Raw genomic sequence first — 17484 nt, 5'->3', positions numbered from 1 at the left:
TACCTATTAACAAAAATCACATTTATAGTTGTCCGGTGTGTCCGAGCCGCTGCATAATTTATGCACCAATCCACCACATATAATGCAACGGAACCAAAGTTCGCTTTTCCCGAACTCACCATAAATTAAACAAGATTCTCCTTCATTACAATCGTCGGTATTAATATCGTCATTGTCATCAGATTCATCATCTTTATATGATGTCGAATCTTCCTCTCCGCTTGAAGATTGGAGTACTTTTCTCTTTGCAGTTTTATTTTTCTTTTTTAAAAATTTTTGTTTTTCAATTTCTTTTTCCATTTTTTGTTTCCTTCTAAGCTCCTTTTGTTCGAGTTCTAATTTCAAAGGCGTTGAGGTTAATATTTCGGATCTGTGTTTTTTTCTTCCACCCTTCTTCGGAACATATATCTTTTGTTTTTCTTTAGGTAAAGGCAAGATATCGCTGAATGAAACATTTTCGGTATTTTCACATATCTGGTTTTCTTTGGAAGGGCCTGGTTGGGGTTCCAGTAAATCTTCTTGAATAGTTTGTGAAAGACCTTCTTGGCTATTATTTTGTTGAGTTTGATTATCGTTTGAACTGTAAAAGTCTTCTTCATTAAATGTATTTCGGTTGAATGGAAAAATTCCGGTCTTCTCCAAACCGTTTGCAGCTTTGTCTATGCTTGCAACTCTAGTATACGCCTTTGAGAATGCTTATATGGCACATTTCAATTTGCTCATAGGGTTGAGATTTTAAAAACGAATCACATTCAACGTCATATGTTTGCTTCAATGATGAGAAAAAGCTAACGTCTAGTGGTTGCAGACGATGCGAGGTATGTGGAGGTATTGACAGCATAATGATACCATTTTCTTTGCAAAAATTATAAATTGCAATAGAGCAATGACTGGAGTGATTGTCCAGCACCAGTAAAATGAGATCATCTCTTGTAGGTTTATTGGTTTTCGCAAAATGTTGAATCCAAAACAGGAACACTTCTTCGTTCATCCAACCGCTTTTTCAACAGGAGTACAAAGAACCTGGCTTCCCATCCTTTTCTAAAGCAGGATTTCTTCTCAGTCTTGGATAAATGAATAGTGGAGGTGTAAACGATCCTCTGGCACTCATACAACAGCATACCGTCACGTTCTTGCCTCTTTCTCCACTTGTAACGGCTCCATTTTGTTTTTGGCCTCTAGGTCCAATGATCCGATTAGGCCTATTTACGTTTGTAATGCCAGTCTCATCGACATTAAATATTCGCGTAGATGGAAACTTGTATTCATCGTACAGCTTACCCAAATTGTCATAAAACCTTGAGACTTGATCCTTATTGAAACCTTGAATGCGATTAAGACTTGTTGCTTCAGGTTTACGGAAACTTAACTCAGGATGCCTTGACATGAATCCATATAACCAGTCTTTACCTGCTTCTCGTTTTTCTCTGTTGAAACTATGTTTTAAGTTAAATTTCTCTGCATAGGCGAAGGCCTCTTTTCGCAACTGAATTGGGGTTAATCCATAAAATATTTTAGATAACGTTAGTAAATGACGACTCATTTCTTCTTCCTGTTCATTTGAAAAGAGAGTGTTTGCACCCAGCCTGCTTTGTAAAAGCCTCTAGAGACTCTGTTTTGTAATGTAGTAACAGCTATATTAAATTGGCGTGCAGCTTCCCTTAGGCCATAACGTCTTTCTTCAATTGCCTTTAGAGCAGCTTTCATTTGATCATCAGACCATGAAAATTTGTTGGTACTTCGTTTCCGTTTAAAAGGCATCTGAAAAAGATACAAATTGTTAAATGAGCAAAAGAAAAGCAAAAATGTAAAGAATCTAAGCCAAATTATTAAAAGAGTAAACGCGAACACTTGGCGGGTAATCGCGAACATCTGTTCGTGATTACCCGATTTGGAAATGAATATGAAGAAACGAAACAATATAAATGCATTTAACTTCTCCGTAATAGGACAATTTTATAGGTTAAATAATAGTAAGTTAACTAACTCTAACAATTTAAATGAAACCATCAAGTGTTTAGGTACATACTTTATTTTCTGAATTGCTAAAATTGTAGTGCAAGCACCAAAAACAAATAAATCGCTGTAAATAAAATTGGTACAATCTAAATTATCCAAACGGTTGTAATAAAGAAGAAATGAAATTATGTTCAGTGAGGGGTACCAGCACTGGGATTTGGTGAGGCCAAAATCGGAACTACTGTGAACTGTAGTTGGATTCTTAAAAGGCAATTTAGATGTTTCCGTACTTAGCGGATAGATGGATAGAAATTTTTGAAACATTGAAAAGTAATTTGAAACTTTTGAAACGGTTACACTAGTCCTAAGAACACGACGTTATCACCCGACTTTTACACAGAATATTATCGTACTTTTAGATGTTTTCTATACATAAATATTATATATAAATATTATATTATACATAAATATTTTTTTTATTTAAAAACATTGTCGTATCAACCTCTGAGGTTATTAGCGACATATATACATATACATGAGATAATTTACTTATAAATATTAAATTTTGTTAAGAATATTAATGTCTTTAAGGAATTTTATCATATGTTTAATTTTACATTTTTCTCCTAGGATTTCACTTGTTGATCCGATAATGTGGTTAGTCTGTCTCTGCAACTGGTATCTTGGATACTCTACAAGGACATGCTTAACACTGAGTGGAACATGTCACATTAGCAGGGGTCAGGCGAGGCCGCAACTGCGCGTCGCTTACGGGGAACACTCTAGCCTATAAACTATTTTCCATATTCCTTCTCCATGGTTTTAACAATCTTTTTACTGCTGGGTACCCTTCCTGGCGCAAACCCTCCTCCTTTATCCGGGCTTGGAACCCGCACTAATAGTCAAAGAGCTACTTAATTCACCCAGCAACTACCAGAGGCGAAGTTCTAGTTCTATCTATAGAATATCTTAATCTAATAAAATGCTACGACGGCACGTCAAGCGGAATCGCAGTTTGTCCGGGACGATAATTCCTAGCGCCACCTGGAAAAGAATTTTAAACTACCAACTGACATTTAAACTTACTGAGTCTTAATCGATCATATTTTGTTCTTGAAACGATACGGTTGATTTATTGCTAATTGATTCTACAAATTGACGATTCGAATATCCTTACTCGGAAATTTTACTACTTCATCAAAATTTCAACAAAATCATTTAACGCTTTATGTCACTTTATATATACTTGGTTTACATACAAAAAGTTTATTAGGTTATCAAGAAATTTAGGAATTCGACCGTATAATAAGTTCGTTCCACCGCAGCAATTTAGAATTTCGCATGCGAGTAGGCCAAAACAATGAAGTGAGATACAGTACTGTTCCAATTAATGGAATCATAGGCTGTTTAATTGAAAAAACAGTTTATTTAGAAAAAAATTATATTTTGACAAAAGTATAAAGGTAAACTTACATCATTTAGTAGGATATATGTCTCCCTTTGGCTGCAATAACTGCTTTTACCCGTTTTGGCATAGATTCTTCGAGCTTCTGACATTTCTCAGATATCCTTTCATCTCAAAACCAAACCTGAATGACTTCTGTGTTGTCTTTGTTGACTTCTGTCTGAATGCTTCTATTATTTTTATTTTTACATTAATTAAAACATTAATCTTCTTATTTTAAAAAAAATCTATCAGTTGCTTTGACTTGTGACAGGGAGCAGAGTCCTCTTGAAGAATCGCTCCTCCTTGGGGCTGACATTTTTGGAGTTCTGTGTCCAAACGCTGTTCCAACATGGATTTGTGTTTTTGGCTGTTCATCATGCCTTCGCTTGGTACCAAAGATTTAATCCCCATGTATGAAAAACATCCCCAAAACATTTTTTTGACTGGATGTTTTACGGTTTGATCAATATGAGATGGTGTAAGGTTTTCATTATCAGACTTCCTGACGAATTTCGACCGCTGTCCCTGAACTATAAAGTGAGTTTTATCTATAAATAGTTCTTTTCTTCAGTCGTTTACAGCCCAATTAGAGTATTTTTTGGCCCACAATAGCCTTTCTTTCTTCATTCGTTCAGTTAGAAGCTGTTTTTCTGTGGACGCATTGCCCATTTACCATTCACCAAAAGTCTTTTCTGAACAGTTAAGTCATGAATCACTGCACCTAATGCTTCTAAATCTTGTTGAAGCTCTTGGCTTGTTTTTCTTGGGTCCAATTTGCTTTTTTGAAGTAAAAAATCTTTCATCTGCTGGTGTTGTTTTCTCTTTCTTCTGCATTTTCCTAACCTTTTCACATCCGTTGATCCCGTTTCTCGTTTACCCTTATAAATCTTGCTTACTACCCCTTGACTCACTCCAGATGTTCTTGCGATTTCTCTTTGTGGCATAGAAGTGTGTTAACTTAACGTGATAACCTTTTCCCGCTTTCTAGTTGTAATATCCATGATGGAATTAAACGAAATAAACTCATTAACTACAGAAAACAACACAAAATAATACAAAACAACACAAACTTACTTAGTGGGAAATGTGCTAAAACACTCTCAAATAAAAGGCAGAGAAAAGTAAGGTTATGTTTTCAAATATGTTATATAGTTATAAATGTGTGGACAGTGTTGCCAACTGTGAATATTTAAAAATGTCACAATGATTCCATTAATTCGTACAATACTGTACGATAAAATAGAAGGAAGTCAGAAAAATTGAGTGGAGTAACTGTAGATGGCAATTGATTGGATCCCGTCGCATGGGCAAAATCACTAGTTCTTAATAATAATTTTGCTTTTATAATTTTTATGAAAGATATTTTTATAGGAGGACGTGCAAATATTATGCAAAAAGCTAAAATAGCTGTTATTAGCCTAGAAAAATGCAGGGAATGGTACAAATCCCAAGGTAAAACTACTAAAATAAAGGACAACCACATTTGCGCAGGTTACGAACATGGTGGAATCGACTCATGTTGGGTAAGTTTATCTACTTATGCGTATCTCTGGTTTAATTAAACTGTTTTGATTGTTACGTGAAAGACTTTATAAGATTCACAGTATCAATTACTTTGGACATTATTATTATTTTGTTTTATAATTTATTTTTATGTGTTGTTTATTATTTAAAGTAGGATTTTATAGCTAGTCTATAAAGCTAGCTATATCTCTCCCGTTTAAAAATTCTTTCGATTGCTCGCTGGCTATATGGTTTCTCTCTGCTGTTGTCTATTTTTTATATTGCCATGCCAAAAATAACGTGGTTTTTTAAAATTTTCGCTATCGAACTGTTTTGTTTGTGATTGGCAAGGTTAGCAACCTACTAATCGTAAAACGAATACTTAAAAAAACAATGTACAGTCTCAAAACCGGATTGATAATATGAAGACGACCACGCCAAGAAATAAGGACAAGCGAAAAACATCCAAAACCCAGATGAGAATTACTATTTGGAATATCAGATCGCTCAATTCAAAGGACCAAGAAATAACCCAAGTGCTGAAATAGAAAGAAATAGACATTTGTGCTCTACATGAAACAAAAAAAGAAAGGAACAGGAAAATAAAAAGTAGATAAATACATACTAATCTACAGTGGAGTAGCAAAAAAAAACAAGGCCAAAGAAGGTGTAGTCTTACTAATACAGCAAAATCACATCAGAGAGTGTCAATACATATCAGAAAGAATAGTAACGGCAAAGATAAGAATGGAGAAGGAAGACCTGAACATCATCGGAGTATACGGTCCAGCGAATAACAAACCGCAAACAACAAGGGAAACGTTTTCTGACCAATTACAAAAAGTAGTAGATCATGTCAGAGGGAAGATGGGTGATTTTGGGAATATTGGGGGATTTTAACGCTCGAATGGGTAGTGAAGTAATACCCGGAATTAAGCAAAAACATAACGAGGATGTTAAAAACGAAAATGAAGAACTGATGATAGATAAACTTCTGCATGAATATCATACTTAGAATAAACAACACATTTTTTGACCACAAAGACCAACACAAATATACATTTAATATTACCCGTGGACAAAGATCTATGATAGATTAGAGGATAGGCGCCAAGAGAGCGGCGCCAACACAAGCAAAAATCAAAGTCGACAGACTAAATGCAGAATCCAGACGATCGCAGGGAATGAAATATTAGAAAACGATAACATCGAGGAAAGCAGGGAAAAACTCAAAACTAACATAATACATAAATAATAAATAAACTTAATATAATTAAGGCTGGAACAGAATCACTTGGAGAGAGGAAAATAACGAACACAAACATATCAAAAAAGCAAACACAATGGTTTAGAGAGGAAGGGATGACAGAATGTGAAGAAAAGAAGAAAGTCTTTCTCTAATACAGAACACAGAACGAACTAATAAAAATGAAATACATACAACAACAAATTTACTAAGATGTAAATTGGAGCTGAAAGGTAAGATAATAGAACAAATGATGGGGTTTAAATATCTGGGCATGATATTATCTAGCACGAAAAAACCGAAACTGAAGTGGAAGATCAAGTGAATAGACACCTGACACAGAGTGGACAAAAAGGATGTTATAAAGAGCAGAGATGAAAACACTTAGAAAAAACTGCTGTCAATAAAACCACGATAGCGATGATTAGCCAGAAATAAGATGGAACAAAACTGCGAGTAAAAATCGGTTGCCTGTAAAGTCGGTTTTACGGGCGAAGATTTTACGTGACAACGTCTTTTTCTCGGTAGAATATTTATTGATATGAATATTATTAAATTGCACAATAGGAACAAGGAATTGCCGCTATAAACTCAGTTTCTCAACTTTTGTGTCAATCTAACAATTAATCAATCAATCATAGTTTACGATAATGAAATATTAGTGTACAATTATTTACCTTTATTGTTGTAGTTGTTGTAAATGATGAATCTACTCACGAATTGAAGACAAATCTCACGATCTCACGATTAAGGTCTTACATCTTACGACTTTTAAATTTTTTTTAAATTTCAAGTGTTTCTAATAAAATGCATGGAAGGAAATCAGCTTTTTTAGATTGTCACCTTGAAATATCCATAAATTGACTGTATTTTTGTATCAAAGTGGGCTACTCCAATTAACTCAATTAATATACACAAAATAATATAAACAAAGCTTAAATGGTTCTTTATGCTTTGAAAGTGGTTTATAAACAACTGAATTGTAATGTATATTTTACCGCCTTTAATAAATATGAAGTATAGACTAAATTTTGTGTAAAGAACAAACATTCAACAGACCTAATAGTAAAAACATATTGATTTAAGTGTGAATTTGAGATAATGTGCTGACAAAATGTTAAATCCTAAGAAAACAAAATTATGTTTTTATGTATATTCATTATACTTAATACTCTTGGGTAAAATACCTCATATCATATATGTCTTTAGACACAGTTAATAATTTTCATTGAAGTTTAAACTATAAAGAATGTTTACAATCATTGCTCAATATTAAATGGATAAATCCATAGCAATATTATAAAAGAATATAGGTCCCTAGGTAATTTCCTAAAATTATATCTGATACTGGTGGTTCCCCCTAAAATAGGACACTGTAAGCACTCCACATTTTCACTACAGACACAGCTGACGATACTTTCAACGATTTTCAACTTTAGCGATTCAACGCGCCTAATTCTCTAGTGCCGCGCGCAGCGGACCGATCATGTTTGAGTGGGAGAGAGACGCAAGGCATTCGCCGGTCCGGCGGGCCTCTCTCTCGTTCGGTGACTCACTGTAACACACGTGAGCGGGCGTTACACTTTTTCTTAAATGACTCCGAGCCACAACCTAATTTAAGACGTTGTCACGTCAAAATTGATGGTAACACACTATGGGACAGAGCTAGAATTACAGATACACGACGTAGATGCAAGGTGGAGAACATTAAGAACTGGGTAATAAATAGAATAGTAGAATAGAACGATCATATAAGTCGAATGACAACAAATAGAGTAATAAAGACGGCAAGAGACGGTTCCCTAATAGGAAGACGATCAGTAGGAAAACCACGAAAATAATGGAACGACAACTTACTGGAGCACATTGGAAAACAAACAGAATCATGTCTACATAAAAAGAAGAAGAAGAACTGTTTTGTTGTATGGCAACTTAAGGTGAGTTCTAGATAAAAAGAAAAGAACTTCCTTTTTTAGAATAAGCATATTTAAGGCTAATATTATAGTATTCTATGATTTTGTAGTTTGTGTCAACCGAAACAAAAGTCCACACAACATCTGATGTGAACTTAATCATCATCTTTGGCTTAACAATTAAGTTAAGTTAAGTTTCTGGCAACCTTGAGCTCAAAAGTTTGAGAATTCTCTGCTTGTATCCTAACACTGGCTTTTAAATTAGACATTGTCATTCTCGTTAATCCATAATCTCGTATACCAAACACACGCATTGATTGGTTGAGTACTATTCTCCTGGCACTTTCGTATGTGGCCTTAACGTAGACGAATGGCTGATTGGTTTCAATGTTAAATTCTAATGTCTTCTCAAGGATATGTCTTATTGAATTAATCTGGTTAATTGTTAAATTATGTCAATCTGGAGTGAATCCGGCTTGGTATTTTCCTATTATGAAAACTGTATAAACTTGTAATTTTTCATATAGAAAATCTGCTAATATTTTGTAAGTAGTTGTTAAGAGTATTATATCTCTGTAGTTGTCACACGGAGGCTAGTCGCATTTTTTATGTAACGGACATATCACGCCTTGAGACAGATCATTCATAGATCATAATCTCATTTTCACAGACAAGAAGTAAAAGCTTATACAGTGTCTGTGGACCGACCTCGCCACCATTCTTGTAGAGCTCAATGAAAATTTGGTCAATTTCTGGTGATATATTATTTTTAAGCTTTTTATGGCTTAAACAACCTCCTTAATGGTAAGTGGTCTTTCATTTCAAATTAATAAAATCCAATTATTTCGATCTGCTAGTGGATGTTATTTGCTTCTTCGATATGATGGCTATCTTCAATCCTGTAGAACTTTGGAGTTTCGGTTTGGTTTGTTAGTACTTCTATGCTTTCTAACTGGTTTTTCTCAAAATTCCTCTTTTTCTTCTATATAACTTTTTCCTTCTCTTCGTAGGATCCGTTATTTCTTCTTTGCTCTTTTTCTGCATCCTGCTTGATTTGTTATCCTCTAGAGGTATGCTCTATTTTTGTTATCTGTTGCTTTTTGACACCACTTGTCAAACCATTCGTTTTCCTTTAACTGGGTTAGTTTTCTCCAATGTTTCCGTTGCCTTCTCAGTTATTATTTCTGTATTCTCTGATCTGCATTTTTTTGTTGATTTTTTTATAGGGGATTATGTGCCGCACATAAAACCAAAGTATAAAGTAATTCACAACATATTATACAAAAAATGTGAAGAAGAAGTTGGATACGACCAATTTGGATTTAGAGCCAGAATGGGGACAAAAGAGACTTTGTTTTCTCTACAAGTACTATTGCAGATATACTATGCCCAAGGAAAGATGTTTTGCTATACTTTGTCGATTTCCAAAAGACATTTGATCGCTTAGGTCATAATAAAATGTTGTGTTCTTTAAAGAACATTAACTACGACGCTAAAGTCCTTAGAATAATAAGAAACTTATATTGGAGGCAAAGTGGCAAAATTAGGATCGACGATAAAAGATCCAGAAATATTACTATAAGTAAGGGAGTTAGGCAAAGTAATGTATTGTTCCCTATGCTGTTTAACGTTTACTCGGAAGATTTTTTTGGTGACACTCGTCCGGCCAGGCAAACAACAGTTGTTTTGAGTAGTATGAACCTCTATAACAAGAACCTATATGTTTCCTGTAGTCAATATTTTGGACTTTTTTTTATTGGCTTTAGGGTAAATACCCACACAGCTAGACACAAATTTTTAAAAACAGATACAATACAAGGATTGCACAGGGATTACACTCTTCTCGCCTAGGGGCCGATCAGGGCATTTTTATAAAATATACTAAATTTAAAAATATTAATCACAGTAACATTAATAAATTTATAAACAAATTTGAGAATAAGAAACTTAAATTCCTATAAAAACCTTTAAAATGGCGTTTTTTAAATGTTCCCATGCTTATTTGTTGCTTAGAAAATTGTAAAATAAGTCAAAAATTTTGTTTTTTATAAATATTATTAACTTTTGATAAAAATTAACTTATAACCATTATATTCCATACAATGTTGGGTCTTGTGGTGCTTAAAATATGGTCAAAATTTCAAAGTGATCAGTCAAATAGTTTAAAAGATATTTAATTTGTTTATCCCAAATTTAATTTTTTTGCAACAATATAAGTCAGAAAATTATGTAGTTATAATAATTATACAAGTAGCTTCTGAAAGAAAAAGATTTATTCTATAATTATTAATATTTTCAAAAAATTAGGAAAAATAATTTTAATTATTGCAAAATAATTATGCAAAAAATATTGATTTTTGCTTATAAACAATTTGAATAATTTTTTAACCACTCCCTGCAAAAAAAATATTTTTTCATATTTAGAAATCCTGCATTTCTCAAATAACTCAAATTATTAAAAAAAGTGGTGAAGTGAAAAAAGCATTTTTTTATATTTGTTTAAAAATTGTCATACATAAATGGGTTGCCATGGCAAATTTTCGGTAAACTAGGAATAGGATATTGGCATCATGATAATATCGATTAAAACAAGTTTCAGCATATGGATATGAAATCGACCTTTTTCGACGAAAGCCACCCGCCTAGCATGTTTCACAAGAAATAAAATCAACTTTATTTGAGATTATTTATTTCCAAAGCATTACATAAACCAATAATACTTTTAAAAATAACTGAATAGGATAATTTGATTTTTTGATAAAATCTATTATAAATAAAATATTTACTAAGTTTATTAAAGAAGTATATATTAATCATAAACATTTATTTTTTAGAATAAAAATTACCTCAAATATTTCTAAAAAATTGTTTAAACAAATTAGACGGTTTATTTAACAATTTAGTTATTTAATTAATACATATTTGTAATGTACGCAATAAGTACATACAAATTAAAAAACGAAAAGTCGAAATCCAAAAACAAGAAACAGAGATATAGTTAACAGCTCCTTCTACCTCCACCACTTTCACTAGTTTCAAAGTCGATCGATTTTGAGGAGCACATTTTTGAAGCTTTGTCAACTATTCCATTAAAATGCAATCTTTTTCGAATTTTTCTCATTAAAAAATTAAATGAATGTTCTTTCAGATGAACCTAATAAGATCTAAACCACCAACTTTGAATTAAAAAGTTTCCTAGGTCCACTTTTTTCTCTTTTAAATTTGCAAGAAAAATTCAGGCTTTCTGAATATAAAAAAACTCAGTTTCTTGGAAGTAATGGTTAAACGTTATTCTAAATGTTTATAAGAAAAAAATCTACATGTTTGTTCCAAATTATTTTGTAATATTTAAAATTGGTTTTCCTTATTTTGTTTTTAATAGTTTTAATAGAATAAATCTTCTTTTTTCAGAAGCTATGCGTATAATTAATATATATAATTATATATAATTTTCTGACTTACATTGTTGCAAAAAAAATTAAATTAGGGATAAACAAATTAAATAAATTTTAAACTATTTGACCGATTGACTTTAATATTTTGATCGTATTTTAAGCACCACAAGACTCAACATTATGTGTAATATAAAGGTTATATATTTATTTAAAAAAAAAGTTATTAACATTTATAAAAAACTGAAAGTTTTTACTTATTTTGCAACTTTATAAGTAACAAATAAGGATAGAAACATTTAGAAAACGCCATTTTAAAGATTTTTATATGACTTATAAGTTTCTTATTCTCAAATTTGTTTCAAATGCTTTACTTTTTGACGATAGCTAAAAAAAGCGAAAATTTGTCGTTTTTTGACCTTAATTTGTTAATAATTAATAAGGTCTAAAAAATCGACTGCAGGAAACCTATAGATTTTTGTTACGGAGGTCCATACTACTTAAAATAACTGTCGTTTGCCTGGCCGGTTCAGTGTCACAAACATTGTACTTTTTCGCTTATTTCCCTGCCTATTATTGTATCGTCTTCTAAATAAGGGTGGCAAGCAGTTCTTTAAATGCTTTCCTATCTTTTGCAATGTGAAATATCTGTTCAACACTGAGGTTAGTACAATCTCTGATATTCCTCAGCTAAGATTTCCTCTTTCTTCCTTTACTCTTCCTTGCATGATGACGTGTAGAAGAATTTATCGTTTCGAAGTATATGGCCCAGATACGATGTTTTTCTTATTTGATTTCAGAAGCTTTCTTTCATGTCTAATTCGTCTTAACACTTCTTCATTTGAGACTTTTGCAGTCCCAAGGAATTTTAAGACTATATAGCCTCATTTCGAATATCTCCAACTTTTTTACGGATTGGGCTTTCAGAGTCCGCTCTTCTACCCCATATAGCAGTTGTTACCATACATAACATGGACCATACCTTCTACAGGAATGAAGAACGGGGAACAAATTTCTAATTTAAGAGATATAGGTGACTCTGTTCGACTAACTGATAAAAACACAAACTTACAAAAAATCCTAAACGGACGTAATGATTCTGATCATAAGTTGTAACGTAAATATTTTGCCTATCACATAGGGTATAATTATGGGGGTTGAAAGTTGAGACAGAAGTTATTGGGGCAGAGATAGGTCAAGCAAAATAAACAAAACTGTGCGAACGGCACTCAGGGTTTGTTTAAAGAGCTGGGTCGTGGATAAGTTGAATGGCAATGGGGTTGGATTGGAGCAACTACAAAAATGAAACAAAGGGGTACTGAAATAAATCTCCTGGGACAAATGGATAAATAAAACAAACAGGAAGGACCTCTAGCAATTTAAAATGATCGCCGCTTCGAGGTGCCAAATTATTACGATTACAACAACTAGTTGTAACTATTGAAATAATAATTAGAAATACAAAAATGGTTAGGAGGCTTTTCTAAAATAAAAAGACAAAATGGTCCAGAGAAATAAATTAAACATTTATTGTTGTGTCACCACAAACAATTACAAAAATACAGATGGCACAAAAAATATACTATATTAATAGTTACTTTTACAAACTCGGGAGATGCTACTGGGCTTACAAATGTTACTGGGCTATAAACTATAAAGCTATAAAGAAAAATGACCCTAAGATTTACAATATTAATTATTAAAACTTTTAAATTGTATGAAAGCAATTATTACTTTAAAAAATGTCTGTCTTTACTTTGAAATTAAACACAAAAAGTTACCTTGAATTTCACTAAATTTCACTCTGAATAATGTCTGGGGTCGGGAACTAGATCTATTAAATTTTCTGGGGGTAGAACTGGATGGGAAATCTCTGAACACGAACAAATTCGTCTCCAAACTGCCAAAAAGAATGGGATGACAACCAGGGAGAAACAAACCGAGGATGGAAACAATGAATCTTTCAAACCTCACTTGAACTGCAACTGAACCATTAAACTGATTAAACTGCTACACATTTTCCATGAAAAGGAACAAAACAGAAAACTTTCAAATTCGACGTAGAATTTTGACATAACGCTGAAGCACAACGCTCTTGACCACGCCTCAGCGAGAGTGAGCAATTATCTTGCTGGCAAAACTTCTCAGCGATCTCAATGAATGTTTATTTGAAACGTAGAATATTTAGCGGTTTCGATCAAAGAAAAATATCAAAGAATTTGCGTCCGTGATACAAACAAACTTTAAAATGGTTTACATTAACTTCGGCGACGTACAAAAAACGAAATACTATTTGGGTTTTAACTCGTACGATAGGAACAGAGACACATGGAAAACATTCTTCGCTGTTTTAATACATATATGAGAGGCTTTCAGTTTAAAACATATACGAGGGGATTTCAAAATATATATCAAGGAAAATGCAAATGCTACAAAGTTTAAATCACAACCCAGTAGTGACCAAAATTAGGCTAAAAATGAAAATAATAAAACGAAGAACAACAAATGCAAAAATCGATACAATAAATTAAGGAACCCATAAATAAAGCAACGCCTGGCAGATGAAATCATTAACGGATTAATGAATGTTATAAAGAACAAATTCTAAAAAATACTGAACCGGATAAAAAATGGTTATTAATAAAGACAGAAATAGATAAGAGTCAAAAAGAAATTCTAATACCAACCAGATATAAAAAGAAGCAGTGGATGACGGAAGAAGTTTTAGATTTAATGGAAGAAAGACGTCAATATAAAAACAAAGATAATCAGATGTACAAAAAAAGGATAAACAAATAAAATACAGAATTAAGAAAGCGAAAGAACAATGGTTAAAAGAACAATACGCAGAAATTGAAGAATACCATAAAAGGCATGATAGTTTTAACACACATAAAAAAAATTAAAGAATTAACTCACAACAATAGAACAAGAAAACCGGGAATACTGAAAGATGCAAATGGGAAACATGTGTTGAATACTAACGCCAAATTAAAAAGATGGACAGAATACATCAATGAACTGTTCAAAGACAATAGAACAGAACAGATGGAGATAGAAGTAGAAGAGAATATGGTTTTAAAGATATTAAAGGAGGAAATTAAAACGGCAATAAAAAACAGCAAATATGGTAAAGCAGTAGGTCCAGACCAAATTCCTATAGAAACCTTGAAATGCATAAATGATGAAACCTTAGACATTATAGTAGACTTATTTAACTCAGTATACAAAACAGGACATATACCGAAACAATGGTTACTCTCCACCTTTTGTGCTATCCCTAAAAATACAAACGCTAAAGATTGCAGTGAATACAGAACAATATCACTAATAAGTCACATTCTCAAATTATTCCTGAAAATAATACATGGTCGTATAAATAAGAAACTGAAAGAAGGAATAGATGATAGTCAGTTTGGGTTCAGAAACGGACTAGAAACCAGAGAAGGGTTATTTGCTTTTAATGTGTAAGCTCAAAGATGCATGGATATGAATGTTGATGTGCATGTTTGTTACGTTGATTTTGAAAAAGCATTTGACAACGTAAGACATGAAAAATTAGTCCAAATTCTAAAGACAAAAAACATAGGCCATAGGGACTTACGAATAATAACAAACTGGAATCAAAGAACACGACTCGTAATAGATAACGAACCGAGTCCAGAAATTGAAATCAGGAGAGGAGTTAGGCAGGGATGTATTATGTCCCCATTACTATTTAATGTATATAGTGAAGCCATTTTTGAAGAAGCATTACTATCTCAAAGTGAAGGAATAATAATTAACGGAAGATCTATTAACAACATAAGATATGTAGATGACACCGTAATTGTGGCAAGTTCTGCTGAACAACTCCAATTACTGATAAACAAAACAAACAGTTTCTGTGAAAAATATGGACTAAAAATGAATATAAAAAAGACCAAATACATGATAATAACAAAGAAAACAAATATACCAACAAACATACATTTGGGAAATGTACCGATAGAAAGGGTTGATAAATACAAATACCTAGGAACCTGGATTTCAGACAATAATGATCAAACAACCGAAATAAGAGCCAGGATAGAAATAGCAAGAAATGCGTTTGTAAAAATGAAAACAATTCTCTGCAACAAAGACCTTAGATTAGAACTGAGAGTAATAGCACTGAGATGCTACGTGTTTTCGATACTGCAATAAGGGCTTGAAAGCTGGACATTAAAGCAAGAACACATAAATAAGTTACAGTCCTTTGAAATGTGGTGTTACAGGAGGATGCTTAGAATAGCATGGACACAGAAGAAAACTAACACGGAAGTATTGCGAGAAATGGGCAAAGAATGCGAAATAATAAACACAATAAAAATAAGAAAGTTACAATATATGGGACACGTAATGAGGGGACGGCGATATGAACTGCTAAGGCTGATAATACAGGGAAAGATAAGCGGAGGAAGGAGTATAGCAAGAAGAAGAGTGTCATGGTTGAAGAATTTAAGGGACTAGTTTAAATGCAGTTCTATAGAACTAAATCCGTAAAATAGTTTCGAAACACACTTCAGATAACTGCCTTAATCTGAGCCTTTTATAAATTGCAAGGCATAGCCAGACGTTGATAAAGATGTTAATAGAGACATGGGGAATCTAAAATTTGCATTCCACGACATGTCTCCTCAACTAAGCAGAAATCGTTAGCGAATTGGTTTCTTGTACTCATACAGAGCAGATCCGAATAAAATGAAAAATACAGTAAAGATTCCATTTCACGTACAAATCGTCTATGTATCTGTTTATACGTATTTCGCTTTAATAAAGCTCATCAGAACAGTTATTCATAGGCGTTCTAAATGTGAAAAATAGATCTTTCCTGTCTTAAGAAGCAACAATAAAATGGCTTCGAAACGGACGCAATAGCGACATCTGATATAAAATCCGTAAAATAGTTTCGAAACACAATTCAGATAACTGCCTTAATCTAGGACAGGAAAGATCTATTTTTCACGTTGAGAACGCCTATGAATAACTGTTCTGATGAGCTTTATTAAAGCGAAATACGTATAAACAGATACATAGACGATTTGTACGTGAAATGGAATCTTTACTGTCTTTTTCATTCTATAGAACTCTTCAGAGCAGCAGTAGATAGAGTAAAGATAGTGATGATGATATCCAACCTCCGATCGGGAGACGGTACTTAAAGAAGAAGAAATTACCTACAATCTTAACCTAGAACAAAAAATGAAAGTAAGAATTGCTTAAACTCGATAAGTTTTTTCAATATGCCTGGTCTCCTCTGCAATACACATATCGATATCAAACTAAGATTGAAACTTGTAAAATGTTTTGATTGGACTGTTGTTCTCTATGGAGTCAAAACGTGAACTCTAAACGTGAATATCTTTGTCATTCATTGACATTTGTCAACTCGGAATACTACTAAATAAATATCTTAATTACTTACTAATGCTCTAACAGTACATTGATGCTGTTATCAACATCATGTCTACATTTAGTTCAGTTTTACTTCAACTCAACATTTGAAAATATATAAATATCTTTGGAAATAGAGTGTGTTTATCATTATCATCATCATCATCATCATTCCGGCTTTACAACCTTGCGTGAGTCCTACTCAAGAATTTCTCTCCAATCGTCCCTATCCATAGCCTTTCTCCGCCCAGCAAGTATTCACATATTTCTCATATATTCATCGATGTTATCAGGTAACCTTGTCCTGGGCCTTCCTCTTCTTCTCTGATCAATGGGTCTATCAAGGAGCGTTTTTCTAGCTGGGTCATTTTGTTCCATCCGCATTACATTCACTATCAACCTTAGACTTCTTATCTTAATATGTTTTACGATATCAGGTTCCTGGTATATTATATAAAGTTCGAAGTTGTACCGTCTTCTCCACACTCCATTGTCATTCACTGCTCCATAGATTCGCCTTAGTACTTTTCTTTCGAAACATCTTAACATATTTTCATTATTTTTTGTTAGAGTCCAGGTCTCTGAACTATATAGTAACTGGGCGTATTA

General features: G+C 32.9%; 1 protein-coding gene across 1 annotated transcript in view; it reads left to right on the top strand.

The window, feature by feature from the left end:
- The window catches only part of LOC140450543 (trypsin-1), a 31968-nt gene that overhangs the window by 11744 nt on the left and 2740 nt on the right, over positions 1-17484 (top strand). Inside the window, exon 5 of the mRNA XM_072544199.1 lies at positions 4778-4929. Coding sequence (XP_072400300.1) covers positions 4778-4929 — 152 coding nt within the window. The remainder of the gene's footprint in view (positions 1-4777; positions 4930-17484) is intronic.

Source organism: Diabrotica undecimpunctata, chromosome 9, assembly GCF_040954645.1.
Source record: "Diabrotica undecimpunctata isolate CICGRU chromosome 9, icDiaUnde3, whole genome shotgun sequence".
In the NCBI taxonomy this organism is placed as follows: domain Eukaryota; kingdom Metazoa; phylum Arthropoda; class Insecta; order Coleoptera; family Chrysomelidae; genus Diabrotica; species Diabrotica undecimpunctata.
The sequence above is the reverse complement of the archived record's forward strand: the minus strand, read 5'-3'. Positions and strand labels throughout refer to the sequence as shown.